The sequence below is a fragment of the Fonsecaea pedrosoi genome, assembly GCF_000835455.1.
Source record: "Fonsecaea pedrosoi CBS 271.37 unplaced genomic scaffold supercont1.3, whole genome shotgun sequence".
NCBI lineage: Eukaryota > Fungi > Ascomycota > Eurotiomycetes > Chaetothyriales > Herpotrichiellaceae > Fonsecaea > Fonsecaea pedrosoi.
In genome coordinates this window covers 403903-430315 of record NW_013550613.1, presented here as the reverse complement: position 1 = coordinate 430315, position 26413 = coordinate 403903, and the positions used below count along the sequence as shown (strand labels likewise).

Genomic DNA, 26413 nt, shown 5'->3' with positions numbered 1-26413 from the left:
AATATGGAGTATCGTTGGGGGAATTTATACTCTCGCTAAATGATGACGATCACAATAGTTGAACTGTGAGGGAGTCTACGGCAAGGGCAAGGGCGTGCACGGGAGTTGTCCATGTCAGGAGGCTGAGAGAAGATGTTACGGCCGAGGCTATGGGGGAAAGTGGGAATTCTGCGATCCATGCGCTTATTCACGGATGGTTGTGTGTATAGACGGAGTTGTTGCGGGGAGTTTTCTCTGTCCTACTTGGTGTGGTAAGCGATGTTTGTGTCTTACAGACACCTCGTTTGGTGTCACTGTCAGATCCATGCCTCTACTTCACACGGTGTTTTGTTGGCGCTCAGTTCGGCCCGAAGGTAAGAGTCAAAGGTTTCTAGACTATCCAGTGCTTTTCCATTTGCCTCAGCTATCAAGCAGTGTCCGAGGATTCAGCGAAAGACTCCCTATGATGCTGCAAGGGTATCTACGGATATCGTCCTCTTTGGAATTCGGGAGTCCACGGACCGAAGCCATTCAATTGTTGTCTTTATGGGAATGCAGTCCCTCCATCCACATGGATAACCTGGCCGGTGATATACGAGGCCGCTGGGCTCGCCATGAACAGGACCGTTTCCGCGATCTCTTTGGGTGTGCCCTCTCTCTTGATGTGCTGATTGTTCCTCAGCCTCGCACCAATCGGAGTGCCTTCCATGGACAGATCAGTGGCAGTCGGGCCGGGAGACACCACATTGGCCGTGATACCCTTGGGCCCCAACTCTTCTGAAATAGCCACGGTCATCGAGGTCAGAGCCCCTTTGGACGCACAGTAGACGGGCAGCATCCATGAACCAAGTCGTGAAATGATGCTTCCAATGTTGATGATGCGTCCGCCAGTCGTCATGTACGGCAGCGCTGCCTGAATGAGGACGAATGGGCCTCGAACATTGATACGGAACACTGGGTCCCACTCGTCGAATCCTACAGATGCGATGCCCTGGATGTTCGGCGTGGCGAAGCCAGCATTGTTGACGATGATGTCGATGGTTTTGGTGTTGAACTCCTTCAGGGCAGCGTTGACCAGAGTGCTGCCAAAGTCGGCGCTCGACGCATCGGCTTTGACTGCGGCAGACTGAACGCCCAGACTCTTGATTTTGGCCACGACTTCCTCTGCTGGTCCGGCCGAGCTGTTGTAGTGGATCAAGACCTGAGTTTGCAGTGTCAGCGCAGGCTGTGTTCAGAACGATATCGACAAGCATACATTGGCACCGTGTTCAGCGAGCGCAATTGCAGACGCCGCCCCAATTCCATTCGGCTTGCCTGCACCTGTGACGATGGCAGTCTTGCCCTTGAGGTATTGTTGTTCCATAGCGTGTCAGTCAGGTCTAACGAGATAGAATCTGTCACAAGGAATTTCTGAAAGTAGAGGGCTGGTGTGTCAATAGTGAAGCAAACAAGACGAACACAGACCGTGTGAAATGTCCCTTTTAATATCTGAATCCCAGTGTGTGAGTCTTGGAATCGAATACGAACCCCGCTTCTTCTCAGCAGAACTTTGTTTGTGGATGCGGTCATTGTCAATGCATCGCATCCCCTTGCATTACAGAGCATCTACACCCAGACCGGAGCCTCGCAGTTTGCTCTTATTCCCACGCTCCGCCGCCCTGATAGACCGCTGACTGATGACTGATGGTGGAGGCAGTCAAGGTTTCGTCTGGAGGATCCCGACGGGGCAGGACGAACAGCGAAAGCCAATCCGATCCCTCGAGCATTTTCTCAAAACGATCTCGTCTGCGGCGCCACCAGATGCTCTCCAGAACGATTACCTGATCACGGCCCGCAGCCTCAGCCTCCATTGGGTCGCTCGCTCGGTTAGGAGAAACTTCATGAGCCTCGTCGGAGCACCCATCTTCTTGAAAAAACTCAAGCATAGGGACAAGCCTTCTATGACGGACTGCGGATTATTCAGAGTGACAACGGATGAATTACCAACCTTTCGTCGCTGTCGACTCGATGTGCGCCAACTCGACCATGACGGTTCTTGTTGTCCAGTGGGTATATTATGGGGTTCTGCACGCACAAGACGGTGTCAAGGAGGCTCTGTCAAAAGCAATCACTTGCAAAAGGAAAGATTTCACCTGATCAAGACTACCTAGAACTGGTCGATTCACAACATGCCCTCCGTACTTCTTTTCGGGGCTACCGGCCTCATTGGATGTGAGTCAAGGCCACAGGCTCCAAAGACCAATGCTAACCGGAATCCAGCTCGTTTGGCCATTGATCTCAAGAAGACACTCCCTGGATGGCCGCTGACAGTATTCGTGCGCAACTCCAATGTCGATGAGTGGTTCAAAACCACCGCCAATGTTGATCGAATCGTCCATGGGACAATCTCCGACACCGAGCTGGTGCGGTCTCTGAGCAAAGAACATGACATCGTCATCAACGCCATTACTTCCTTCGACGGCGACTTTGTCAAGAACATCATCACAGGCATGGAAGAGAGACCCGAGCAATCCAAGGGCACCTTGGTCCATATCTCCGGCACGGGCAATTTTATCGATCATGGCACGACCGGAAGTTTCAATCCCGGCGGCAAAGTTTGGAATGTTCGTCGCGGTCTCCAGTGACCACCTGGGACTGAACCTGATTCTGACATGACACGTAGGACGACAACGAAGACGACATCCGAAAGATTGTTCCGAGCATGTTCAACGGTCCCACAGACGTCCCGTAAGCCGTTTCCGGAGCCCTATCTATTGGTCTCCCCAAGTACTGATCTGGACCAGGGTGCTCGAGGCAGGAGAACGCGGAAAGATCATCACCTACATTGTGTGCTTTGCCATGACCTACGGCCCCAATATTGGGCCTGCGCCAAACCTAGGGGTGGCCTACAATCTGTTGACTTCGAACGCAAAGAAGCAAGGATACGTCCCATATGTCGGTGATGGTTCGGCCGTGGCTAGTTTGATCCATGTCGGGGATGGCGTTCCTTTCCTCACGAAGATCGTCGGGATCGCTGGCACGCAGAAGCCCGCGGGTAGCGCCTACTCCAGGTACTATATCCTCCATGGCGAGAGGGTCGCCTGGAAGGACTTGAGTTCTGAATTGGCCAAGGTCCTGCATGCCAAGGGTGTCGTGGCTTCGCCAGATCCCAAAGCCGTGCCCTCCGCTGATGCTGGGGCAGGGGAGATCGGCGCGCTGATAGCGTCGAACATGCTGGTGAAGGGAGATCGTGCCGCCAGGCTGGGTTTCAAGGCCACGCATCCGTCGGTCTTGGTGCAATTGCATGAGGATCTCGGAGCCCAGAACTTCTAGACGTCAGCCTGTCGATCAAATAGGTATTGTTTCTCTGAAGAATTCGCTTCCGTGGTCTTTGATAGACCCTCGCTCTGCACAAGTGTGATCTGCCAATATCTTTTCAGTGGGATAGTGGGCCTAGTGACTGAGATAGACTGATTCGGCGTTGTAGGGATTTGATCCGTTCACGGAATAATGGGGCCTCTGGAAAGACGAAGAATGCGAGACTTATAGGAAAGCTTTGAGATATCCAGGGTTTAAGGTATACACGCTGTCACAGAGGATCGAAAATCCTTGCTCTTCAGCCACCAGTCGTTGGGGCTCGCAGACCCTGAGCTGTTTGTCCGGTAGAGCTACTTTATACAGAAAGGGGTTTGGCAGGTCAGACTCGTCCTGACTTGATATCACCGACGTTGTGACATCGTTTCCATCTGATCCGATGAGTTGTCATCCTCCAGAACAGACTGTGGTTCTCCAAGAATGTCGGCCACTTCTCTCTGTCCAACCAACGTTCGAGCTTGATTGTATGACAATTGGCGGTCGATCAGGACTTCTCTGATGAGGCTCATCGTTTCCCGTACCTGTTGAGATCATGTTGTCAGCTTTTTCCACTCGCAAAAGAGTTGGTGAGTCGAATTGAGCGTGACATAGTCTGGTATCAGATTACTTTCCAGTAATATTCGAATCATGACCAACAGGATTAAGCAGTCCTAGAGGCCAGAGTTTCATATCGGCGAGTGAAAGGATGAGGTTCATCATTGTGACTTAGCCAGGAAGGGTGAACCACTTACAACAGCCACTCTCTCCTCACTTTCCACTTCACCATAACCTGCCCTCAGACGTTGTCTTTCTTTTTCTCGAGTCAGAGTTCGATTCTGTTCCTTCACACACACCCAGTAGAGTTTATGGAGATCCTCGAAAGATTTGACGGATAGCTCCTTGTACGTCCAAGCCCGTCCTGTTTTCGTACAGCAATAGTCAGCCCACGTTGTTTTTACTCACGCCGTAGCGGCCAAGGAGGAACCTGCATACCATGGCTCGATTCATCATCTGGTGCAAGCAGTGCCTGCTTGGACTTGTCGAAAAATCCCCAGAGCCCATGATCGGCAGATTCTGCATATTCTGCCGCCGTTCCTCTGTGATCTCGTGCTACAGGCACTGGAAGAGGGTATTTCCAGAGCCCTCGCATACTCCTGGGTCCAGTCCGTCGAATAGCGGAGACACCTCTTTTCTTGTTCCGATCAATTTTAGGACGTGCATGTAGTGCCCAATTTGTGTGGCTTTTCTTCTCCTCCTTTTGTGTCGCATAAGATCGAATGATAGGCGTTGATGAGGTTGCTGTGATGGTGGATGGCCTCGCGAAGGCTGGCGCCAGGAACAGTGGGATCCTTGTCACTGACGGAGGTCCAGCGATTGTCCTAGGGATTGATGCCATCTTTGGCTCACAGGGGTCTTGAGGAGTTCGCAAGGTGACCCAAAATCCGGAGATTATAGCTCTGCTTGAGGCACGGTTGCAGCGAAGCTCCTTGAGTTTCGCAATTGGAAAACTGCGCCAAGATCAACTCGCTAGACCTTCCACAAGCCGCCTGCTCAACTAACCAGTTCGAGACATGTCAACAAACTGATTGTGTCAAACGGTAGGCAAAGATTGTTCATGCGCCTGAACGTGTTCTAAGAGGATTCACCGCGTTGACTGCGTGATTCGGCGTCATGAAGATCATAGAACTTGTCATTGATGGGTAAGGGCTTTTCAACTGTCCGCTTGGGTATTGTTGATAACTAACGTGCGCAGCTTCAAATCCTACAGCCAGAGAACTGTCATCTCTGGATGGGATCAAAGCTTCAACGCGGTGACAGGACTCAATGGATCTGGGAAGTCCAACATCCTTGACTCAATATGTTTTGTACTGGGTATCACCAACATGTCCACCGTACGAGCGCAGAACCTCCAAGACCTCATCTACAAGCGCGGCCAAGCGGGAGTGACCAAGGCGAGCGTCACAATCGTGTTTGATAACAGTGACAAGAGCACTAGTCCGATCGGGTTCGAAGAGTATGCGCAGATCAGCGTAACGCGACAGATAGTTATGGGTGGGACAAGCAAATATTTGATCAACGGTCACCGAGCGCAACAGACCACGGTCCAGAATCTATTCCAGAGCGTTGGATTGAATATCAATAACCCAAATTTCATCATCATGCAGGGACGGATCACAAAAGTCCTCAATATGAAAGCTGCCGAAATTCTGGCCATGATCGAAGAAGCTGCAGGAACCCGCATGTTTGAGGATCGGAAGGAAAAAGCCGTCAAGACCATGGCAAAGAAGGAGATGAAGGTTGTCGAAATTGAAGGATTGTTGCGCGAAGAGATAGAGCCCAAACTCGACAAACTACGTGGCGAAAAACGGGCGTGGCTAGACTATCAAAAGACACAAAGCGAGCTCGAGAGGCTGACACGGGTGGTTGTCGCAGCGGACTACGTTCGATCTGGCGAAAGGATGAAGAGTGCAACTCAAGAACATGAAGTCAAGAGAGCGAAGGTGCAACATTTGGAAGAGAACTCCTTGAAACTGAAACGCGAGATTGAGAATTTGGACGAAGACGCTCAACGTGTTCGTGCTGTTCGAGAAAAGGAGATGCGCAAAGGTGGGCGGTTTCAAGCAGTCGAAGGTCAGGTGAAAGAACTGAGCCATGAGCTTGTACGCCTGGCTACTGTGCTTGATCTGAAACAGTCCAGTCTGTCTGAAGAGGAGCAGAAAAAGAAAGATATCGCAAAATCTGTCAAGAGTTTGGAAAAGCAAGTGAGTGACAAAAAGTCAGGACTCGCGAAACTGCAGTCGCAGTGGGACAGTGCAAAAGCAGAGCATGATTCTCATGTCTCTGAAGTCGAGAAGAAAGAGGAGCTTCTGTCAACGCTCCAGACCGGAGTGGCTTCACGCGAAGGCCAAGAAAGTGGGTATCAAGGCCAGTTGCAGGAAGCTAGAAATCGATTGACGGCCGCAACCACCGAACAAGAACAGGCCAAGATGAAGATCTCGCACCTTGAGAAACGGATAAAGGAAGACGAACCACGGGCCAAAAAAGCTCGTGAACAGAATGCTGATCTCCTTAAGGGTCTGGAAGTACTTCGCAAAGAAGCACAGAAGCTGGAGAGAGACCTCCAGAACCTGGGATTCGAGCCAGGCCGCGAAGAGAGCATGCGGGAGCAGGAAGTTGCTCTTCAAAAGAGCATCCGGTCTCTTACCCAACAAGCCGACGAGCTGAAGCGAAAAGTTGCAAACGTCGACTTTCATTTTAGCGATCCTTCGCCAAACTTTGACCGCTCGAGGGTGAAGGGCTTGGTTGCACAACTCTTTACCTTGGATAAAGACAAAGCTGTCGCCGGCACTGCGCTTGAGATTTGTGCCGGTGGTAGACTGTACAACGTCGTTGTCGACACAGCAGAGACTGGAACACAGTTGCTCCAGCACGGAAAGCTCAAAAAGCGAGTGACCATCATTCCTCTCAACAAGATTTCGGCTTTCAGAGCATCAGCAGAGAAGGTTGGAGCAGCACAGCGAATAGCGCCGGGCAAGGTTGATCTTGCCCTGTCCCTGATCGGGTACGACCACGAAGTATCCGCAGCTATGGATTACGTTTTTGGAACTACTTTGATCTGTCAGGATGCGGAAACGGCAAAACGAGTAACATTTGATCCTGCAGTCCGGCTGAAGAGCGTGACGCTTGAAGGAGACGTCTATGATCCGTCGGGTACGCTTTCTGGAGGAAGTGCTCCTAATTCGAGCGGCGTTCTTGTGATTCTCCAAAAACTAAATGAGGTCACGAAGGAGCTACAGAAGCATCAATCAGAACTTCAACAGCTCCAACAGACTATGAGAAATGAGCAAACAAAGCTTGCCAACATCAAGTCGGTCAAGCAAGTTCTGGATCTCAAAAGTCATGAAATCAAGCTTGCAGAGGAGCAGATCTCGGGCAATTCTTCCTCATCAATCATCCAAGCAGTCGAAGAGATGAGAGCGTCAATCGTGCAACTGAAGCAAGATATGGCAGGTGCCAAAGCCAAGGAAAGCGAGGCGGCACGGGATGTGAAGCGGATCGAAAAGGACATGGAAGATTTCAGTAAGAACAAGGATAGCAAACTCAAAGAACTGGAGAAATCGTTGGTGGACCTGAAAAAGTCGCTGGGCAAGACATCGGCAGCGATCAAAACGCTTCAGAAGGAGTTGCAAGACGCAAAGATCGACTGTGAACAAGCCGAAAGCGATTTGAACGCGGCTCTGGAGCAACTGTCCGAGGCTGATACCACGATTGAGAACCAGAAAGAAGAACTCCAAAATCTCCGGCAAGAAGAAGCGACTGTGAAAAGCAACCATGACATTGCACAGGCCGAATTGGACGACGAACGAGCAAAACTGACGGGATTTGACGACGAGCTGCGCGAACTGGAACAAGCTAAGTCGAAGAAATCCAAACAAATCGCAGAAGAAGCACTCGAGGCGCAAAAGCTGGGCCACGCGGTGGAGAAGGCTCAGAAGGACGCCCAAGCAGCCGCGCAACTGGTGGCCGCACTAGAAAAGGAGCATGACTGGATTGAAGACAACAAAGATCAATTCGGACGTGCTGGCACGCCGTACGACTTCCACGGCAAGAATTTGGCGGAAAGTCGAGCAACTCTGAAAAACGTCACCGAGAGATTCCAAGGGATGAAGAAAAAGATCAACCCCAAGGTGATGCCCATGATCGATAGTGTCGAGAAGAAAGAGGCATCACTCAAAACAATGCTCCGGACGGTGATCCGAGACAAGAAGAAGATTGAGGAGACTATCAGCACGCTGGACAAATACAAGAAAGAGGCGCTGATCAAGACATGGCGCAAGGTCACCGAGGACTTTGGGAACATCTTCTCGGACCTATTGCCAGGAAACAACACGGCGAAATTGGTGCCACTGGATGACAACATTGATCGCATTCAGGAAGGGTTGGAGGTGAAGGTGTGTTTGGGAAAAGTCTGGAAGCAGAGTCTCACAGAGCTTTCAGGTGGTCAAAGGTATGCCATGCTTGCATTCTGTCGTTCTGTCACGGCAGTACTAACGCATTGCCATAGGTCTCTCATCGCCCTATCACTCATCCTTGCGCTGTTACAGTTCAAGCCTGCTCCCATGTATATTCTGGACGAGGTGGACGCAGCACTGGATCTTTCGCACACTCAAAATATTGGTCGGATCATCAAGACAAGATTCCAAGGGTCGCAATTTATCGTCGTCAGTTTGAAGGATGGCATGTTTCAGAACGCCAATCGTGTGTTCCGGACGAGGTTCAGCGAAGGGACAAGTGTGGTATCTGTCATGACACCCGGGGAGTTGAAGGGGTGAGAGCTGCGGTAATCGAATGTTCTTTGGTCGATCAACTCATTCAAGGGGGTTTTGGAGTTGATGTAGCATGTTTGGAAGTGGCTATCTGTGCCCATGTGTGGTGATATTTGTTTGGGTTGATGAGTTCATGACTTGATGAGGGCATGTTTTGCAGTGGTGAAATGGGTGACCTGCTTGGGGACTAGCGATCAGATGATGGATAGCCAATTTGGACATAATTTTCGGCGTGAATTTCACCTTGTTCGACAAGCTCAGTCTTTCACCTCGTTTCCAGACTTTCGACGACTTCTTCCACGACTCCTCGGACACCCGAGATGTCATGGGCAAATCTCCCCAGAAACAAGCCGTCGACCCATTTGCCCAGCCCGTCCCCTCCATTGGTCTTCCCACTCCAAAGCCCTGGGCCCGCGCTGCCCCCATAAACGACCTTGACCTCGGCCGTTCGCTGCGGCACGATCTGCCTCGCGAGCTCCCGGATCGCCTGGACCACCGGACCGACGTACTCGACGCCGGCGGGCTCGGCGGCGCCAATGGCCCAGACGGGCTCGTAGGCGAAAATGACGGGGGCGTCGTGCGGGACGGCGGTCAAGACGGACTGGATCTGCGGGCGCAGCTGAGCCATGGCGACGCCGACGGACTGACTCAGCGGGCCGCGGAGGTCGGGCTTGTCCAGCTCGCCGATACAGACCAGGGGCACCATATGGGCGGCGCTGACGGCGGCAGCCTTTGCCGCCGCGGTGGCGTCGTCCTCGCCCAGGTACCGCCGGCGCTCGGCGTGGTTAAGCTCGACAACGGAGCAGCCTAGCTGCTTGATACCTGGGACGACGATCTCGCCCGTGAAGGCGCCGTAGGTGGTGGACGGGTAGACGTTTTGCGCCCCGAGGGCGATGGGCCACGACGACGTGTCTAGGTCTTTGTCCTCTGGTAGGAAAGGAGGTCTGGAGGCAACATCTTTACCGCCAGTATCAGCAGCAAAGGAGGAGAACTGTGCGCTCAGAGTCTGTGCGCACGGGTAGATGGTGAGAAAGTCCGGGATGAGGACGAAGAGGACCTCGGCGCTGTGCCGCTGGAGGAGCGGGAGGATGTTGTTGGCCGGGTCGAGCAGGGACGCAAGGTACTTGACGGTGCGCGAGGGGGAGAAGTAGGCCTTTGTGGATGTGAGGATGAGTTTGGAGGGGAGGCGAGGGTATGATGGTTGTGAGGAAGACATTGTTTCCAGTCATGCAGAAAGCCAGAGAGCAGGAAGCGGGAGCGGGAGGAGGAAGTAGTCGAGACAGAATTTTTGTTTTGGTCGAGAGTCAAGTCAATGATGCTACTCATAGGTGCGTCGATATACATCCCATTACGGAAGACGCCTGTCCACTTACCTAAGTATTCACTCTTAGCAGTGACCACAGTAGTTTGAGTGGGTAAGTAAGACGATTGATCACCACTACCTTTTGCCTTCTCATAGCTCCCCACTATTCATCTACACAACTTTTACCGTACGCTACGAGGAACACATACCAATCCGTTGGCCCCTCCCCCCCCCCCACGTGTCGGGTGTGTGGTTAGGAAATGACTTTAGCCGGTCCCGGAAGTCTCGAAACGGCAATCCCGTTCACCATGCCACCTCCGACCAATTTTTTTTTTCGGAGAAAAGAGAGATAATGACGCCATGTTTACGAGGGACTTGGGAACATGTTCATAGTCGGGCAAATCGGACACGGCAATGGATGCCGTCGCACCGCCGCCGCCGTCGTCAGGTCGAGTGTGAGCCCCAGCAAGCAGAGACAATGCGACGATGGGGGGATTCTGTCCATCTTCAGGATTTTGTCGTTTGATATTATTATTGATTGACTTTTGTACATTGTATGCTTCCATACATACAAACCTACACACACGTATCACCTATCGCCTAACGATACCAATACCAATATCGAGTACTGTACACACCCCGCCTCCACCTGCTGTACCACACATTACACTCCAAATCATCCCTTCTCGTTATACCGAACATATCTACCCACGTGCACACACACAGACCTAGGTAGTGCAGATATCGAGCCGAAACCTCGAGTCAATTCCATCCCTCCAGCACATAGAATGGCGACCAACGGCACGTCAACCAAAACCCCTCTCCGGGTCGTCGTGGGCAGCGACAACGCGGGCCACGCCTACAAGACGGCGCTCAAGGAGGTGCTCAAGAAACACGCGGGCGTGACGCACGTCCTGGACGTTGGCGTGGTCGACGCCGACGACGCCACCGCGTACCCGCACCTGGCGGTGGATGCGTGCAAGAAGATCAAGTCGGGAGAGGTATGTTTCATTCACCTTTACACACACACACACACATACACCCACAGACACAGACAGAGAGAGAGAGATTCCCCCTCTTCGAATCTAGCTATTAACCCCCATGGCTAAAACCAGGCCGACCGCGCCCTCCTGATCTGCGGCACGGGCCTCGGCGTCGCCATCTCGGCCAACAAGGTCGAGGGCATCCGGGCCGTGACGGCTCACGACCCCTACAGCGTCGAGCGCAGCGTGCTCTCCAACAACGCCCAGGTGCTGTGCTTCGGCCAGCGCGTCATCGGGCTCGAGCTGGCCAAGAAGCTGGTCGACGAGTGGGTCGAGCTGCGCTTCGACGAGTCCAGCGCCAGCGCCGAAAAGGTCGCCCACATTTCAAAGTACGAGGAGCAGTTTGGCGAGTTGTGAGTGGCACTTTTTGCCAGGGGAGGAGATTCTGAGAGAGAGAGAGAGAGAGAGAGAGTGAGTGAAAAAGTGATTTTTGGAGGGCGAGGGGAGAGTCTCTTATGGTCACAGAGGACGAGGGATGAGTGTAATGCCCTCTAGACTTCAGCCGGCGACGAATGGTGTGAGTCAAGGACCAAAGGGGTCAAAATACATGACCGTGCCAGTAGGCGTCCCTCTCTTATAGCATTTGAAGGGGTTTCGGGTCTTATTCATTTGTGGCCACCAAGGGGAAAAATCAATTTGACCATTGTGCATATAGAAAGGAGGTCCATGTATCTGACTGACTGAAATCTCATGTCGTCCAACACATTCCAATATAAATAAAACACCACGATCACACCACAAGACTCGACCCGAATTCCCAATTTAGGGACTGTTTGAGTCTTTGTGTACTACCTAGGAACCTTACAAAGTCTTGCCCTTTTCCAACCCGCCACTTTGCAGGATCTGTCTCTTTACGCGGACAAAGGCATCGACGCCCATGAGGCACGCTGAAACACAGGAACACCAGGTTGTTAGCCTGACAGTGTATATGGACATGGGTCCATGAAGAATCCGATAAACAAGTTCTTAGAAAACCGGAACACGGAACGGAATAAAGGCATAGAAGACAACGGAAGGCAAGGAGACACACACACACACACACACACACAGAGAGAGAGAGAGAGAGAGAGAGAGAGAGAGAGCCGAGGAGAACACGTACCGAGTACCAGGTAAGGAACGTAGAGGCCGTACAGGTCCGACTTCTGAGCCGACGAGTAGCCTTTCCAGGAGGAGATGTCGACGACGCAGGTGAGGGTGGTGACGGCGACTTCGAGGGAGAAGATGAGGAGATGGAGTGGGACCAGAGGATGGTCTATTAACAGGAGTGTTGGTGATTGTTATTAGCCATTTTAAAGAACCAAGAGAAGAGCCCAATGGATGGAATGAATGGATGCCAAATCATATCAATATCAACATCTACCCAAACTCACCGTTAAAGAGCCCCCAAACCATCCATAGACTGATCGGCACGTGGTACATGGCCTCGATCCACATGTACGCCGTGAACCACGCCGGCGGGCTGACGAAGAATTGATCCTGGAACCGCTCGAGCTGGTACGCGCGCAGGGTGTTCGAGAGCGGCGAGACGAGGAAGGACGGGAGGATCGAGGCCAGGTCCACCACTGACAATAGGCTGGTCAGTGTCGAGTCATTCATCCATGGGATAGGAGAAGGGGACAGGAGAGGAGGACGAGTATCTTTTGAGGACGGAAGGCTGTGAATGTCATCGTTGCACGCAGGATAGACGTAGAAGTGTAGGAATAAACATCCCTGTCCAATTGGATCTTATATCTTGTAGCCCGTCCCAAGGAAAACCTGTGACTTACAAAACATGATAGGGACATGCACGATGAAGAAAGCCAGATACAACATGTCGAGTTTCCGCGTAGATAGGGGACGGGGAGTGGCGCGTCGCGTCACTGTGGTTGGAGTGGTGGTCGCCATCTATTTGGGTGGCGGAGGGAGGCAGAGAGCAAGATGGAGATAGAGATGGTGGCAAGCAGGACAAATATCACATTCCGAGGCGGATTCAGAGTGAAGTGGTCATATAAGGCACGGCATGTAAGGTGTGTGAGTGTAGAAAAGTGATCGGGTTGTAAAAGAACCACGACAGGGATTTCCAAATCGGGAATCGAATCTCGGTTCAGATTCGCATTTACATTTACATTCACCTTCGTCTTCACTCTACCATCCACGTTCTCGTGGAGATTCGAGCCTCAATTCAGATTCCAAATCCAATCTCGTCTTTCTACAACCCGGCAAACTGGCGAACTAACTGGTGAGCTGCTGATCCTCGTGGCAGACTGCCAACCTCGTCAACCAGACTCCAAAATGCCCCATGCACTCACTCACTACCTGGTCATGAATTTTCCGAGCATATGGATTACAAGATACACGCGGCATCGACAGCGACACCGACATCGACACCGCCACGGCCTCTCATCCTAGGAGTCGCCCAACTCTCTCAACCACTTCCCTGGCCACCCTCGTTGTCTCCTCGTCCAGCCCTGCCGCTCTCCCTTGCTGCAACAAGGCATGCATCGTCTCCTGCACCTTTGTCGCAGCAACCTCACTGCCAAAGATGACAGACCCTGCTCTCGTCGAGTCGTGGAACCATCGGCCGACCACATAAACCAATTCCGAGGCGATGTACTTGCGATTGGATCCCACAAACGGCGGATCCCCCGAGAAGAACATCATCTCCAAGATCTCAAAAAGCCGCTCACAAGGAATCTCAAGAGACAAAAAGATGTCCACAACCCAATGCGGAGGCGCCACGTTGCGTTGATGTTCGAATGAGTACTTCTCCAGGATAGGGAGCAACGTTTGGACCGGGAACGTCGTCTCCGCCACCCGCATTTTGCTGCCCAGACTTCTGACTTCATCGGCGATGGCTTCAAAGGGTTGGATCTGCCCTTCTTCCTGGACTTTGTCATGTACCGACTGGAGGAGCTGTTGCCAGGTCTGCTTGATCTGGGCCGGATCCCGGTGATCGGCAACTTGGTAGATCAACAGACAAAGGTCATAGTATCCGGCATTGTCCGCGTAGTTGTTGAACAGCGTGTTGATGTCCAAAATCAGTCCATTCACCTGGTCAAGAACTTCTTGTCGCCTATCGGGTCCGAGTCGATAATCGTCCCGTAACCGCTGGAGAACTTCATCTTGAATGGTCGCAATGTCCAGGAGCTCGGTGATCTCTTGGAGGAGCTGCTGTTTCATCTTCCGGCTGCCTCCTGGGGTGTAGGTTGAGGCATTCGCCCGCGCCCTGCTCAAGTATTCGATTCTCTTCTCCAGAGAGAGTGGGAACGAGCTTCTGGCAAGTTGCAACTGGATCTTGGCCGCCTCGGAAAATTGGTTGGTCTGACTGTAGTACTTCCAGAGCAGATCCGCATAGAGAATGTCCTCGGTCGACCTGCGTTGAAGATAGGTCACTATGAATGGTGACTCGGTCGCCAGCAGCCGATCGTACCATCCCTGCTGGAGGTACCAATCATAGAGATTGGTCAAGAACGCCTCATCCTTTGACCGGCTAATGACATCGTATGCTTCATTCCGTCTCGTGGCAGCGAGCGTTGGGTGGCCGTCCACAAAACTCGGCCCTTGTTCCGTCGTCTTATCAACGGCGACAATAACCGCGTGGATCAGATCATAGCACTGACTCCGCAGATCAAACTTTGCTTTTCGCGGATCCGGCTCTGGTCGACCTTCCGCCATCCAGGAGAGTGCTTCATTCGCCTTGTCCTTTTCGTGAGCAACCCGAAGGACAAGTTGAATGGCTCCAGCAAAGAACTGCAGATCCGTATATTGTTTCACGGCAGATTCCAGGTAGTCGTGAGGCAGGCTGTGGGCCACTTTTTCAAACAGTTTCAAGCTTTCATTCAGAAGATTCCGTGAAGAGTCGTTGTTCGTTCCCGCTTCGGCCGCTCGTCTTAATTGTTCTTGGGCTTTGAAGATCACCACGTCGTCTGCACTGCAGAAGCTGCCGCATTTTCTGCGCAGGGCTTCAGCAACCGTCTCCACATTCGACCCTTTGGCAATGTTGCGATTGACAATGGCCTTGACGAGCTCTTTGGCAAGCTCATACCCTTTCTTCGTCGTGAAGAGCTCCTCAAAGGTGAGCTTCAACATTTCCGGTCTTGAGGCCTCCGGCAGCAGGGGTACTATCTCCGCCACCTTCTCTTCGAACAAGACCAGAATAAACGAGAGTCCTTCAATGGTGTCGGACGTAAACTTGACCAATGAATGCAAGGCACGGTGTTCGCCCTGTAGAGCGATCTCGTCGTCTTTGGTGCTTGTCGCTGAAAGATCATCAGGTCCGCTCAGGCCTTTGATGAAACTCTTGTTCGTTTGGAAGAAGCGCTGAAGCGCAGACAACGACTCTTGGACATCTCGTAATTTTTTCAGAGGTACAGCAGGGTTGATCTGGTAACCAGCCGGTGTGGTTGATTCTAGAGCAATCACGTTCTTCCACGTCGACCTCAATAAGCGCGAAAGGTACAGAGCAATGGCCGCATGGCGCGGCGATGGTCGCACGGCGTCGATCAACGGCACAGATCTGTCGGTGATGGAATTCTGATTGATGCTCGGCTTTCCGCCGTATTCGATGAAGGTCTTGCGGGCAAGCTCGAGAACTTCAGGGTCATTAACCCGTACCGCCTGAGCACTCCCTGTGTCCTCCACCCCTTGACCACATGCGACCGCCAGTGCCGTAGCTAGAGTCTCCGTCCTGCCATAAGCCCGGATCAAGTTGCTCACCTCGTGCTGGAATCCTTCAGGCCCTCCCCCTTGACTGCTTAGAGCTGCAAAAATGTCCACCAGGCGGCGCCTTCTGATTATGTGGATGCCCGTATTCGTCAAAATGGCAATTTCGGGGATGGCCTTGTCGAACTGTACAGCCAAGTCGTTCCCATAGCCCACTGGATTCGGAATCGGAGCAGAGTAGGGAATCACTAACCCTATGTCTTCTGCCCGACTGCCCAGTGACAGCCATATTGCGGATTCCGAAGTTCGACTTGTCTGGCCTGGTTCAGAGCTCCTCAGCAGTCTGCCGGCATCAGGGGCTGAGATAAATAGTTGGTCGGTCGGCGAATTGGCGTCCCTGGCTGTGAAGCAAAAGAAGTACCCAGGTGGATACCGTGCAGCGAGTCGAGTTGTTGTCAACGTCCTGATGGGATGATGGACGTCGGTGGATGAGTCCGTCCCCCATGTGCTTGAATGACCTGGGTTGGGGGATACGGGCGGTACTTTGACATGCTGGGCCTGCACGCTGATGGGAGCACTGGACCGGGTTGAAGATCCATAGCTGTAGCTGGTAGCGCTTTTAGCACTGAGGTATATTCGATAACCGGTCGCTGTGACCGCAACCAGGTGATACCTGGATGCTTCGGAGGCTGGAAGAGGCGATATCGACACAATCTTGACTCGGTTGTTGAGGGCTTCGCTCTGATTAATGATATGGCCGATGTTGTCATAGATCTCGGATGCAGGTTTCGTGACCAAGAGAGGTAGCCCGCCTTCCGGCTTGATGTGGAACACACGAATATTCGAAGTGGAAGAAAGCGTGTACAGCAGATCTCTACTGTCGTCCACCACAATCTGTTCCACATACTCCTTCTGTCCGTGGGCAAAGCTGCTGAATGTCCATGTTAAAGACTTGGCAGCACCACTAGTGTGACAAATCTTCGCGCATCGACTAGCAAACCACCGATCCTCTTGCTGATATGTGACCTCATAGATGTCATTGTCCGTCCTGCCACCGAAAAATATCCTCCCAGTCTTTGCAGAGGATGCAATGACGCTGACATCGAGACCTCTTACTGACACCGACATTCCGGTCTGAAAGAGAGAGAGCGCAGAAGAGCCGCCCGGACCTGAGTCGGTCCCTAGCCCCAGCAGAAATATCTCCGCAGTTGTTCCAATGACAATGACGTTCTTGATGTTCGGTAGAAAGACCCCCGCGCGAGGGACGGCGAGCTTGACGGCAAGGATGCTGTGCGACTGTCCCTCAAACCCCAGGAGTTCGGGTCTTGGTGCCGAGTAATCCCACATGTACAAAGCATTGTCGATTGTTGTCCAAGCATACCTCAGCTCCGCAAACAGGCCCATACTCGTGGTCAACTGCGCGTTATTATACTGCTCGAAGATTTCATCGGGAATCCTGTAAAAGCCAGCTCGCTGAAAGGGCGCCCATGTCGTCGAAGACTGGATGTCGTAGTCGGCAGAGTAACCCTGGGACAAGTAACTGTCGACATCTGGAAATCGCGATTCACTTGCAAGGGACTCGTTGATTGTGCGCGCAGCTCTTTCCACGGGTTCCAGAGACTCAGGTGGGCGCATCGACGCTTGTATGGGCGCATCGGAAGGATTTGTGGTGATGAGACCTGCTGAAGGCTGAGAAGGTATGAGGGAAGGGCGGGACATGGGAGTCGTGGGAGACTGAAAGGAGGGAGCAGGTATCGGTGGTGGACGGGCGGCGGGAGTCTGAGGCCAGATGCCCGGCACAGGCCGGACAGGCGTCTGCGTAACTACAGAGCCCATGGTTGGCAGGGGGTAGAGTCGTCGTCGCAAGGGAGGGTGACTGGTTTAATCGTGAACAGACATGAATCGATGCAGTCGCTGTGCAAGGACAGCACGGAAGGGCGACGCAGCTTATCGATTCAGAGGCGACGTAAATTAACACAGTTCCAGGAGGACAAAGGGCAATATGTGACGTAGAAACAGCCGCACTCCAGGCCTCTGTGAAATGTCAAGTTGTGGTTTACTGAGACAGTGATAGAAATATAGACGCGACTGGAGATGGAAAGTAATGCGGTCATACCAGAAGAGGTTTAGCGTCAGGTACCATGACTCGCGCAAAACAATTTGTACCAAGTTCACCAGTCTCTCCCACGGACCTGTAAACTTACCACTTGCGTGCACTTGTGACCTGCTCCTTTACCTTGGTCCATCTCAGCCTATACCTGGTCTTTGACAAGTGGCAGACATGGCGCCAATCCGCAGTTCGAAGCTTTTGTTCCTCCTCGACCAGCCGATTTGCTCTCGATGTACCCGCAGAATTGCAACTTCGGGCCTGCGCTGGTCATCCACGTCGACTGAAGCTCCAGCTTCACCTCTGATGGTCAAAATCAAGAGTGACTTGAAAAGCGCCATGCGTGCAAAGGACACATCAAGGTAAGGGCGGCACAGTCCCTTACACACTGCAACGCCTGCTGTACGCCCCATTCGAATACTTCAAGATGCTAAGACAGACCCCGAGGTAAGATTAACGGTCCTCCGGGGAACCATTTCCGAGATCAACCAAGCCGCCTCGTCTTCCACGCCCATAAAGTCAGACCTTCAGATCCTTGCCTTGCTGCGTAAACGGAAAGCTGCCACGCAGGCAGCGATAAAGGAGGCCGAAGCCGCGAAACGAGCCGACCTGGTAGAGAAGCAGGCGAAAGAGATGGAGGTCATTGATGAACTGGTGGGGAGTGTCAAGTTGATGGATCCTGCCGCCGTCAGATTGGTGGTCCGATCGAAGATAGAGACGTTGAGAAGTACTGCGCAAGGAGAATTAAAGCAGGGCGCTGTCATGAAGGAGCTATTGAAACCTGGAGGTGAGCTGGACGGCAAACCATTGGACAACAAAATATTGTCGGAATTGGTGAGGGAGGAGTTACTTAGCAACCATAATCCCTCGTGATTGAGAGGCGGTTGAAGGACACTACCGAGTCCTGAATTGGTTTACATGACTGTATTAATATCCTGGGAGAGTGGGATGAGATGCGCTACAGAGCACCAACTCTCACGCTTTCCATTCCATGAGAGGAGTGTCGTTCCTCTACTTCCAGAATCTCTGCCTCAAACATATCCACAAGATGGTCCCACGTAATTCACTGCTCGAGACGCGACGTCCCGTAACTCCGGACCCAGGGCCTCCTACTTTCCCGCCTGCAAAACCCCGAGCCATCCCTGCCTTGGCGATCGACAATCTGGGGCAATCCCACGAACTTGTTGATCCAGTTGATCACGACGAGATGCCAGACGAGGCTGTTCTCAGGCTTCAACACCCAGTGATTCTCGTCCGGGAAGCTCAGGAACCGACTCTCGACCCCCTTCATCTGGAGCACGTTGAATGCTGACAGACCCTCAGCGACAGTTAGACGATAGTCGAGCTCGTTGTGTATCACGAGCATGGGAGTCTCCCAGAATTTGGTGAAGCGGCTGGGATCCCATTTGTCGTAGATCTCTTGTCGCTCCCAAATCGGCCCTCCGAGGTCGTGAACGGGGAAGTACTGCTCCTCGGACGCCAACTGGCCCGTCATGCTGAACACCCCATCGTGGCAGACAAGCGCCTTGAATTTGCGGCCCAGGTCGTGCCCCTGAATCCAGTTCATCATATACCCGCCGTAGCTAGCACCCAAGGCGACTGCTCGCGAGCTGTCAACGAAGCTTAATTCCGACTCGATGTGTTCGAACCCTTTGACGAGGTCCTCGTAAGGGAGACCACCCCACTGATTTCGGATTGCGTCCGTGAAGGCCTGGCCATACCCTGTCGAGCCGGTCGGATTCGGACAGACAACCACATAACCCTGCTCAGCGAAGACGGCAGGGTTCCAACGGGTCGACCACTGATCGTTCCAAGCACCTTGGGGGCCGCCATGAATCAAATATGCGAGGGGGTACTTCTGGTCCGCCCGAAAGAATGAGGGTCTCATCATCCAGGCGTGCACCGGGTGATCATTCGCACCTTTCCACCATATCGAGGATACTTGTTTTGGAGAGAGGCCGAACATGCTTCCGTTTCTGCTCAGCGACGAAATGACCACCGGTGGAGCCTCGGCCAGAGGGTCGGGATTCACGAGGGTGTATGTGCTGTTGTCGACCAGACTATTGCTAGAGACAAGTAAGAGATTAGTCTTGGTCGACATGGGAGCAAAGTCGATAATATAACCGCTATGGGTCACCTGGCGAGGTCGCCAATCTGGGCCTGGAGCATCTGTTAGGTCGAGCGCGAAGAGACATCCGCGTCCGGTGTCTTCGGCTTCCATCAGCAGCATCTTGCCGTCCACGGACCATTTTAGCGCGGTGGGAGACCTGGACCAACCCCCTTTGCCATCTTCGGTGTGCATGAGCTCAACCGCAGATACAGACTCGCCCTTTTCAAGTGCACTCAGGCCATGGACGAAGACGATTCTATTCTTGTCACTTTCGTAGCCGTCGGTGGCCATCTGAAGGAATGCCAGGGACTCCCCGTCGGGCGAAAAGACAGGCGATGAAGCTGCTCCATTCAACCCGTGGGCGTGAATCTTGTGGAAGCTTGCGGGCTTCAGATCCAAAATATCCCGTTTTGGGATAAACCAGCAATCGCACTTGGTATGCGTGGCAGGGTTGAGGTGCGGATTCTTGGCCACAATGGTCAGACCTGTTGGGCCAATGTCGAAGTGGTCGACTCCACCAAACGGTGGAATGGGACATTCCAGATCTGAGCCCTGTAATGCGTTCTTGAAGCCTAGCAAGCCATATCGGCCCTGGCGTGAAGTCACCACAGGTTGTGACTTTTGCAACAAGGCTACGAAGACGGCGTTTCGCTGCTCGGTGATCCAGGCATCCCAATGTCGCACGAACAGCGAGTCATAGACCCGCGCCGAAGTGTGGGATTTGGGGACATCCTTGGGATTGTGCAAGCTGCCATCTTGATTTGCTTGACCGGCAACTGCAACGGCGACTTTACCGGGTTCAATGACATATAGCTTGAGATTGGAGACAGGGCCCGAAATGGTGCCGGCCGTGTAGCATTTGCCGGGAAGAGTGGCGTCGGTGACGATCAAGCAGGTGTTGCCGTTCTCGCACTCCTTCAACCAGACGACCTCGTAGTTGGTACCCAGCCATCTGGGCTCGCTAGCCTTGGGGTCTTTGCTGATGGTGACGGTTGTGCCCTGAGTGAGGTCCAGACAACATATCTCGCTGGTTCTAGAGTGGGTGTCGAACGAATAGGTAGACTGTGTGAAGAGCGCGAGCTTTCCATCAGGACTCGGAACTGCCGCCGACCGTCTTGGAGCGCTCAGAAGGATCCTAGAACTGTGAATGGGGGCCCATTTGAATGAGCTGGTCAAGAGGTGGCTTACTCTGGGGTGTAGTGTTTCCGGAGTGTCATGGCTTCAGGGGTCGCAGACGTAAACAGGCCACAACGAGGCAGATGGAAGTCGTGAGCAACGTGTGGTCTCGAGGAGAAGACAAGAGGTGAAGAGAAATCGGCCAGGGCGATCCTCAGTGTCGTCGTGACGTGGTGAGTCCAAGATCGTCTTGTGCTGTTGGCCCAACAAAAAAGAAAAGACGCGGGGAGAGCTAATCACCCCTGGTGGCTATTTTCTGCGTCTCACGGGGGTGTAGCGCAGTCCCGCAGGTCTAGACCACCACGTGGTGCTGTTGCTGAGCAGAGCGACATGGTGAGCTCTCCGTTCCACCGCCATGGGCAATATGATTATGGCTCAATATGTGGCAAAGAGAATGTGATGATGATGGCGTCGACCAACGCCTGACGTAGGAATACCATTGATTTAGACGCGTAAATCATCCCGATCTTCCTATGGGTGGAAATCGCACGGAAGCCGTCCGAGTATCGGGAGAAGTAGGGAGCTCGTTCTGACCACTACAGCCACAGCCACAGCCTCTACTGACTTTCCGCTATGTACCGACTACAACCGAATTCCGTTCGTAAGAAAGGCAGGACGAGTACGAGGTATAGTTGTATACACAAGCGAACAGGGAAACCAAATCAACATTCGAACATCAAATATACATACACAGCCGGACATCTACCACATAGTATACATAACATCGTCTATCCCGGCCAAATCTACAGGTATCTCGTTTTATGCACATCATTCCGGGTCAACATTGCCGTTGCATCAAAGAATAAAAAAAAACCCCTTCTATAGATCATGGCATGGCCAGCCAGAGCTTCTCAAGTCGTCTCCCATCATATCCTGTAACCATAATCCTTTAACGCCGAGCTCAACCAAACTTTTGACAAGATGACTTAGAACCACACAATGACCAACGTCACAGAAATCTAGACGACCTGGACGCCAAACTTCCAAACCTGCTGCACAGTGAGATCTCCCTCGAGACCCTCCTCGAGAACCACGAGGTCCGCATCCATCCCCACCTCAAGTCTTCCCTTGGTGGCCTCCACGTCCTTGCCCAACATCTTGGCTGGTGTGCTAGTCACGCATTCCAGCGCTTTCGCCGTTCCGCATCCTGTCCATCGCTTGAAGTTGTTGACACAGTCGATCAAATCAACCACACTGCCAGCGATACGTCCGTTGCTCTCCAGCTTGAGCAGCTTGCCTTCCTTAACGAAGCGATCTTCTCCTCGCCACTCGTAGGCGCCATCAGGGCATCCGGAAAACTTCTGCGCATCGGTAACCAGGATTGCGCCTTCTGGGTGAGCGGAGTAGGCAATCTTGAGCGTTTGTGCAGACAGGTGGATGCCATCGGCGATGAGGCCAAAGTACGGCTGCTTGTACCGTGCGGCCTCATCTTCTAGGTCCGCCATGGAGGTGCTGATGCTCAGGCTAGAACGAGGTGTTGACCTCCTTGAAGACCGAGGCGAGCCTTGAGGAGAGGTCGATGGGCTTGCCGGGCGGCTGGTCTTTGGTGTGGCCACAGGGGTCGACGGTGCTGATTGTCCCAGAAGCCCAAAAATACCGGGATCCCGATGTCCAAAGGGGCGCATGGCATTGAAAAGATGTGTGACCATCGAGGCACCAGCGGCCATGGCAGCCTGTGCCTGTTCGAAGGTGGCGTCCGAGTGACCCACGGAAAAGACGATGCCCCGTTTGACGAATTCGGGAATCAGGTTGATCATGGCTCCCTTCTCAGGCGCAGCGGTGATGTATCTCACATTGTGGAGATTTTCGGCGCCGTAACATTCCTCGATGTCGACCCAAGAATTTGCTTCTCGGAGGACCTCCTTCTTGTGAATTCCATTCCTCACTGGAGACAGAAACGGTCCTTCGATGTGTGCCCCGAGACTCTCCGAGCCGTTGGTGGCATCACGCCCCTTTCCGGAGGGACCAAGATGAGGGAGGACTGCATGATAGCTCTCGGGTGTTGTACTGATAACGGTCGGGACAAACGAAGTGAGACCGGACTTGATCATCTGCTGGGTGGTGTGTGTCAACTTTGAGGCGAAGTCTGGGTCAGGGGTTGAGAAGTCAAAGTTGTGAGAGCCGTTGATCTGAACATCGATAAAGCCTGGAGATAGAATCCCGCCCCGAAGATCCACGGTTCTATCGGGTCTCAGATGCGAAGAATAGAAGGCTGACTGGGGACTCATGATCCGTCCCGTCTCGGATGAGACCCAGAGGTCTCCGGGCACCAATTCACCATTCTTGAGGAGATAGCCGTTGGTGAATCTAACAACACGCGGGGTTGATGTCGACATGGCGGAAGGAAGGTCGGGGTTAGTCAGCGCAAAAGCAAGGATCGGTGCAACACAAAAGGCTTTGGGAACAAGAACAAAGGAAGGGACGATTGCTCGTAGGGAAGCCCTACAAGAATGAAGAAGCGAAAACGCCAAATCCAGGAAGCAGCAGTATACAAATTGAAATATCATGGTGGATGAGGGTGGTAGCCGGATAAACAGCTATTCACCCCGAGGGTCACGTCATAAGGTTTGTCTGCGAACTCTTTTTTCTCTCGCAGTGAGCCTGTGACAGATGAGTCGAACATTCTACTGGCTCCTACAACATCCTGACATCCGGGGCACGGCAGGCTGCGGAAATGAGCGCAACAAAGCATTGTTTCGTAGGTAAGGGAAATTCGAGGTTGAGGAGGAGAGGACCAGCGACAAGGGGACAGGCCGAGCAGCTCTCCTGTCATGTTGCAGTCTCCAAGCACGTTGTAGCCACGACGGCAACACAATTCGGTGGCATCTCTCTGGGCATTTTTGGATGGAGTGAGTTCTATCAGATCTGCAATCTGCAGACAGCTCAGACAATGGAGGAATCGAGGTGAGATTCAGGGGCGTACGGAGGAAGACAGATGGGATGCTGGATGCAACGATGGTCACATGGACGAGGTTTGTGTTTGATGATGGAAATGAGACGTCGAGGCACTGAGAAGGCAGGGTAGCAATGGGAGAGATTTGGTGTATGTAACGCTGAGGCGGAGAGAATGCAACTCTGTTATCGACATCACGTGGAATCTTGGCATCCCTCAGCGTCGAGATACTGCCCAGGCATTGTAAACAAACCCTCTTCCTCAAGGGGAAAACACGCCAGGCCTGCGCTGGTGAGAACTAGAACTGCGACTACGAGTTACTCGTTGCTACCACCGCAATCAATACCACGACTCCATCCTCCATCCTCCCCTACTATCTCCCCCATCTTTCGCCGCGATCATTCCAGATCCCTCCCACCTCCTCCTCCATCCATCCCTCCCTCCATATGCTCCCTGTCTGCAGTCTGTGAGGATACAATGCTACGACTCTATCTCTCTATCACTCTATCTTCTTCGCGAACCTGTTCCTGAGACCTCCAAAGTAACCATTCTGCCTTAGTGCGACAGGTGACATTGTTGGACGGCACTCTACCATTGATCTCAAGACCTTGTTGATACTGTTCTATATTACTTGTTCTTTCCCTTCCCCCGTTCCTCCAACTCGTTTCCACACGGTGCACGCGACTCATCTCCTCGCTCGAGTACCTCCTCGTACAACACGAGCCAGACTCCACTAGGAATCTGCCCCGAGACTCCGCAATTGATCTCCGCTCGCCACCTAAAATCGTCCCAACTTTAAATCTTTTGAGCCTCGCCCTGATCCTCCGTCCTTTCTCCTTCTCTTCCTCTCAGCATTGCTTGGTTACTGGGCAATGTCTGACATCTCCAACGAAAAGATGGCTACCACGACCGAGAAGTCTGGCGGTACCGACACGCCGCCCGAGATCATCCATGGCGGCCAAGAGGCTCAGCCCGTCGGGAAGCCCTGGATGTACAAGAAACTTAAATTGGGTCCTATCACCATTCCTGCCTATGCGACACCACAGTTCCAGATTGTTTTTGTTGCACTTGTGTGCTTCTTGTGCCCGGGTATGTTCAATGCGGTCAACGGTCTAGGTGCCGCTGGTCAGGTCAATGCGCACGATATCAACAACGCCAGCACTGCCCTCTATGCCACCTTCTCCGTTGTGGGTTTCTTTGCTGGTAGCATTGCCAACAAGATCGGACTCCGGTTGACACTCGGATTTGGTGGCTTCGGATACACCCTTTACATTGCCTCGATCTTGTCCTACAACCACAATCAGAATGCAGGCTTCCTTATATTCGCTGGGGCCCTCTTGGGTGTGTGCGCGGGTCTGCTGTGGACTGCCCAAGGTGCAGTCATGATGGCATATCCCCCGGAAAAGGCCAAGGGCCGATACATTGCCGTCTTCTGGATGATTTTCAACTTGGGTGCCGTGATAGGTGCTCTGATTCCTCTCGGCCAAAACCTGCATTCCACCGCCAACAAGGTCCAGGATGGCACCTACATTGCCTTCATAGTTCTGATGGCTGTGGGGTTTGTCCTGGCCGGATTCCTCTGCAACCCCTTCCTCGTTCAACGCAATGACGGCTCGCGAGTCATCTTGATGAAGAACCCAACCTGGAAATCCGAGATCAAGGGTCTTTTCGAGGTCCTGATCAGTGACTGGTACATTGTCTTCCTCTTCCCCATGTTCTTCGCCTCCAACTGGTTCTACACCTACCACTTCCAGGACGTGAACCTGCCCTACTTCAACATCCGCACTCGCGCCTTGAACAATGTCTTGTACTACCTGTCACAAATCATTGGTGCCTGGATCTTCGGCTTCTTGCTCGACACCACCTATTTCCGCCGCACCACCCGCGCTAAGATCGCTATTGGCGCGCTCTTCGTGCTCACCTTTGTCATTTGGGGCGGTGGATATGACTTCCAGAAACGATACACCCGGTCCGAGACCAGTGCCGACGACTACCACAAGCTTGACTTTACCGACCCTGGCTATGTCGGACCCATGTTTCTGTACATGTTTTACGGAGCTTACGACTCTGTCTGGCAGACCACTTCATACTGGTAAGTGAGACCCTTTCGAATCAAGTAATTTGTCGCTAACTCAATTTCACTCAGGCTCATGGGTGCACTGACCAACAACGGTCGCAAACTCGCCAACTTTACCGGCTTCTACAAGGGCATCCAGTCTGCTGGGTCGGCCATCTCCCCTCAACTCGACGCCAACAATGTAGCCTTTATGACTCAGTTCGCTGTCAACTGGGGTATGCTCGCGGGCTCTCTCGTCGTGGCAGCTCCCGTCATCTGGCTCAAAGTCAAGGACACGACCGATATCGACGAGGATCTGAAATTCACTGATGAGACCCGGGCAGACATCCTGCCCCCGAGCCCTGTCGGGCCCGTTGTGGGTGCCGAGGGCATGATGGCCGAGAAGGAGGAGAAGATGTGAGATCGCTGGAGAGATCGTTCTCAT

General features: G+C 52.8%; 12 protein-coding genes across 12 annotated transcripts; 5 read left to right on the top strand and 7 right to left on the bottom strand.

The window, feature by feature from the left end:
• Window positions 1–523: 523 nt before the first annotated feature.
• Z517_04025 (uncharacterized protein) lies at window positions 524–1342 on the bottom strand (the record flags this gene model as incomplete). Its single annotated transcript, XM_013429356.1, has 2 exons — window positions 524–1180; window positions 1235–1342. 2 exons carry the CDS (start codon window positions 1340–1342, stop codon window positions 524–526), a joined length of 765 nt encoding a protein of 254 aa, XP_013284810.1.
• Window positions 1343–2147: 805 nt separating this feature from the next.
• Window positions 2148–3291, top strand: Z517_04024 (uncharacterized protein; the record flags this gene model as incomplete). Its single annotated transcript, XM_013429355.1, has 3 exons — window positions 2148–2582; window positions 2642–2706; window positions 2763–3291. The coding sequence occupies 3 exons, from the start codon at window positions 2148–2150 to the stop codon at window positions 3289–3291; spliced, it is 1029 nt and encodes a 342-aa protein (XP_013284809.1).
• Window positions 3292–3677: 386 nt separating this feature from the next.
• Z517_04023 (uncharacterized protein) lies at window positions 3678–4708 on the bottom strand (the record flags this gene model as incomplete). The annotated part of the gene is made up of 3 exons (XM_013429354.1): window positions 3678–3854; window positions 4065–4231; window positions 4306–4708. The coding sequence occupies 3 exons, from the start codon at window positions 4706–4708 to the stop codon at window positions 3678–3680; spliced, it is 747 nt and encodes a 248-aa protein (XP_013284808.1).
• Window positions 4709–4983: 275 nt separating this feature from the next.
• On the top strand, window positions 4984–8645 carry Z517_04022 (uncharacterized protein; the record flags this gene model as incomplete). The annotated part of the gene is made up of 3 exons (XM_013429353.1): window positions 4984–5012; window positions 5066–8320; window positions 8378–8645. 3 exons carry the CDS (start codon window positions 4984–4986, stop codon window positions 8643–8645), a joined length of 3552 nt encoding a protein of 1183 aa, XP_013284807.1.
• Window positions 8646–8904: 259 nt separating this feature from the next.
• Z517_04021 (uncharacterized protein) lies at window positions 8905–9855 on the bottom strand (the record flags this gene model as incomplete). Its single annotated transcript, XM_013429352.1, has 1 exon — window positions 8905–9855. One exon carries the CDS (start codon window positions 9853–9855, stop codon window positions 8905–8907), a length of 951 nt encoding a protein of 316 aa, XP_013284806.1.
• Window positions 9856–10730: 875 nt separating this feature from the next.
• Z517_04020 (ribose 5-phosphate isomerase) lies at window positions 10731–11342 on the top strand (the record flags this gene model as incomplete). The annotated part of the gene is made up of 2 exons (XM_013429351.1): window positions 10731–10943; window positions 11058–11342. The coding sequence occupies 2 exons, from the start codon at window positions 10731–10733 to the stop codon at window positions 11340–11342; spliced, it is 498 nt and encodes a 165-aa protein (XP_013284805.1).
• Window positions 11343–11786: 444 nt separating this feature from the next.
• Z517_04019 (uncharacterized protein) lies at window positions 11787–12581 on the bottom strand (the record flags this gene model as incomplete). Its single annotated transcript, XM_013429350.1, has 3 exons — window positions 11787–11872; window positions 12085–12237; window positions 12356–12581. The coding sequence occupies 3 exons, from the start codon at window positions 12579–12581 to the stop codon at window positions 11787–11789; spliced, it is 465 nt and encodes a 154-aa protein (XP_013284804.1).
• Window positions 12582–13364: 783 nt separating this feature from the next.
• On the bottom strand, window positions 13365–17462 carry Z517_04018 (uncharacterized protein; the record flags this gene model as incomplete). The annotated part of the gene is made up of 1 exon (XM_013429349.1): window positions 13365–17462. The coding sequence occupies one exon, from the start codon at window positions 17460–17462 to the stop codon at window positions 13365–13367; it is 4098 nt and encodes a 1365-aa protein (XP_013284803.1).
• Window positions 17463–17907: 445 nt separating this feature from the next.
• On the top strand, window positions 17908–18606 carry Z517_04017 (uncharacterized protein; the record flags this gene model as incomplete). The annotated part of the gene is made up of 2 exons (XM_013429348.1): window positions 17908–18095; window positions 18186–18606. 2 exons carry the CDS (start codon window positions 17908–17910, stop codon window positions 18604–18606), a joined length of 609 nt encoding a protein of 202 aa, XP_013284802.1.
• A 190-nt stretch (window positions 18607–18796) lies between these two features.
• Z517_04016 (uncharacterized protein) lies at window positions 18797–21060 on the bottom strand (the record flags this gene model as incomplete). The annotated part of the gene is made up of 2 exons (XM_013429347.1): window positions 18797–20978; window positions 21032–21060. 2 exons carry the CDS (start codon window positions 21058–21060, stop codon window positions 18797–18799), a joined length of 2211 nt encoding a protein of 736 aa, XP_013284801.1.
• A 918-nt stretch (window positions 21061–21978) lies between these two features.
• Z517_04015 (uncharacterized protein) lies at window positions 21979–23355 on the bottom strand (the record flags this gene model as incomplete). Its single annotated transcript, XM_013429346.1, has 1 exon — window positions 21979–23355. The coding sequence occupies one exon, from the start codon at window positions 23353–23355 to the stop codon at window positions 21979–21981; it is 1377 nt and encodes a 458-aa protein (XP_013284800.1).
• A 1429-nt stretch (window positions 23356–24784) lies between these two features.
• Z517_04014 (uncharacterized protein) lies at window positions 24785–26389 on the top strand (the record flags this gene model as incomplete). Its single annotated transcript, XM_013429345.1, has 2 exons — window positions 24785–26004; window positions 26059–26389. 2 exons carry the CDS (start codon window positions 24785–24787, stop codon window positions 26387–26389), a joined length of 1551 nt encoding a protein of 516 aa, XP_013284799.1.
• Between the last annotated feature and the right edge of the window lie 24 nt (window positions 26390–26413).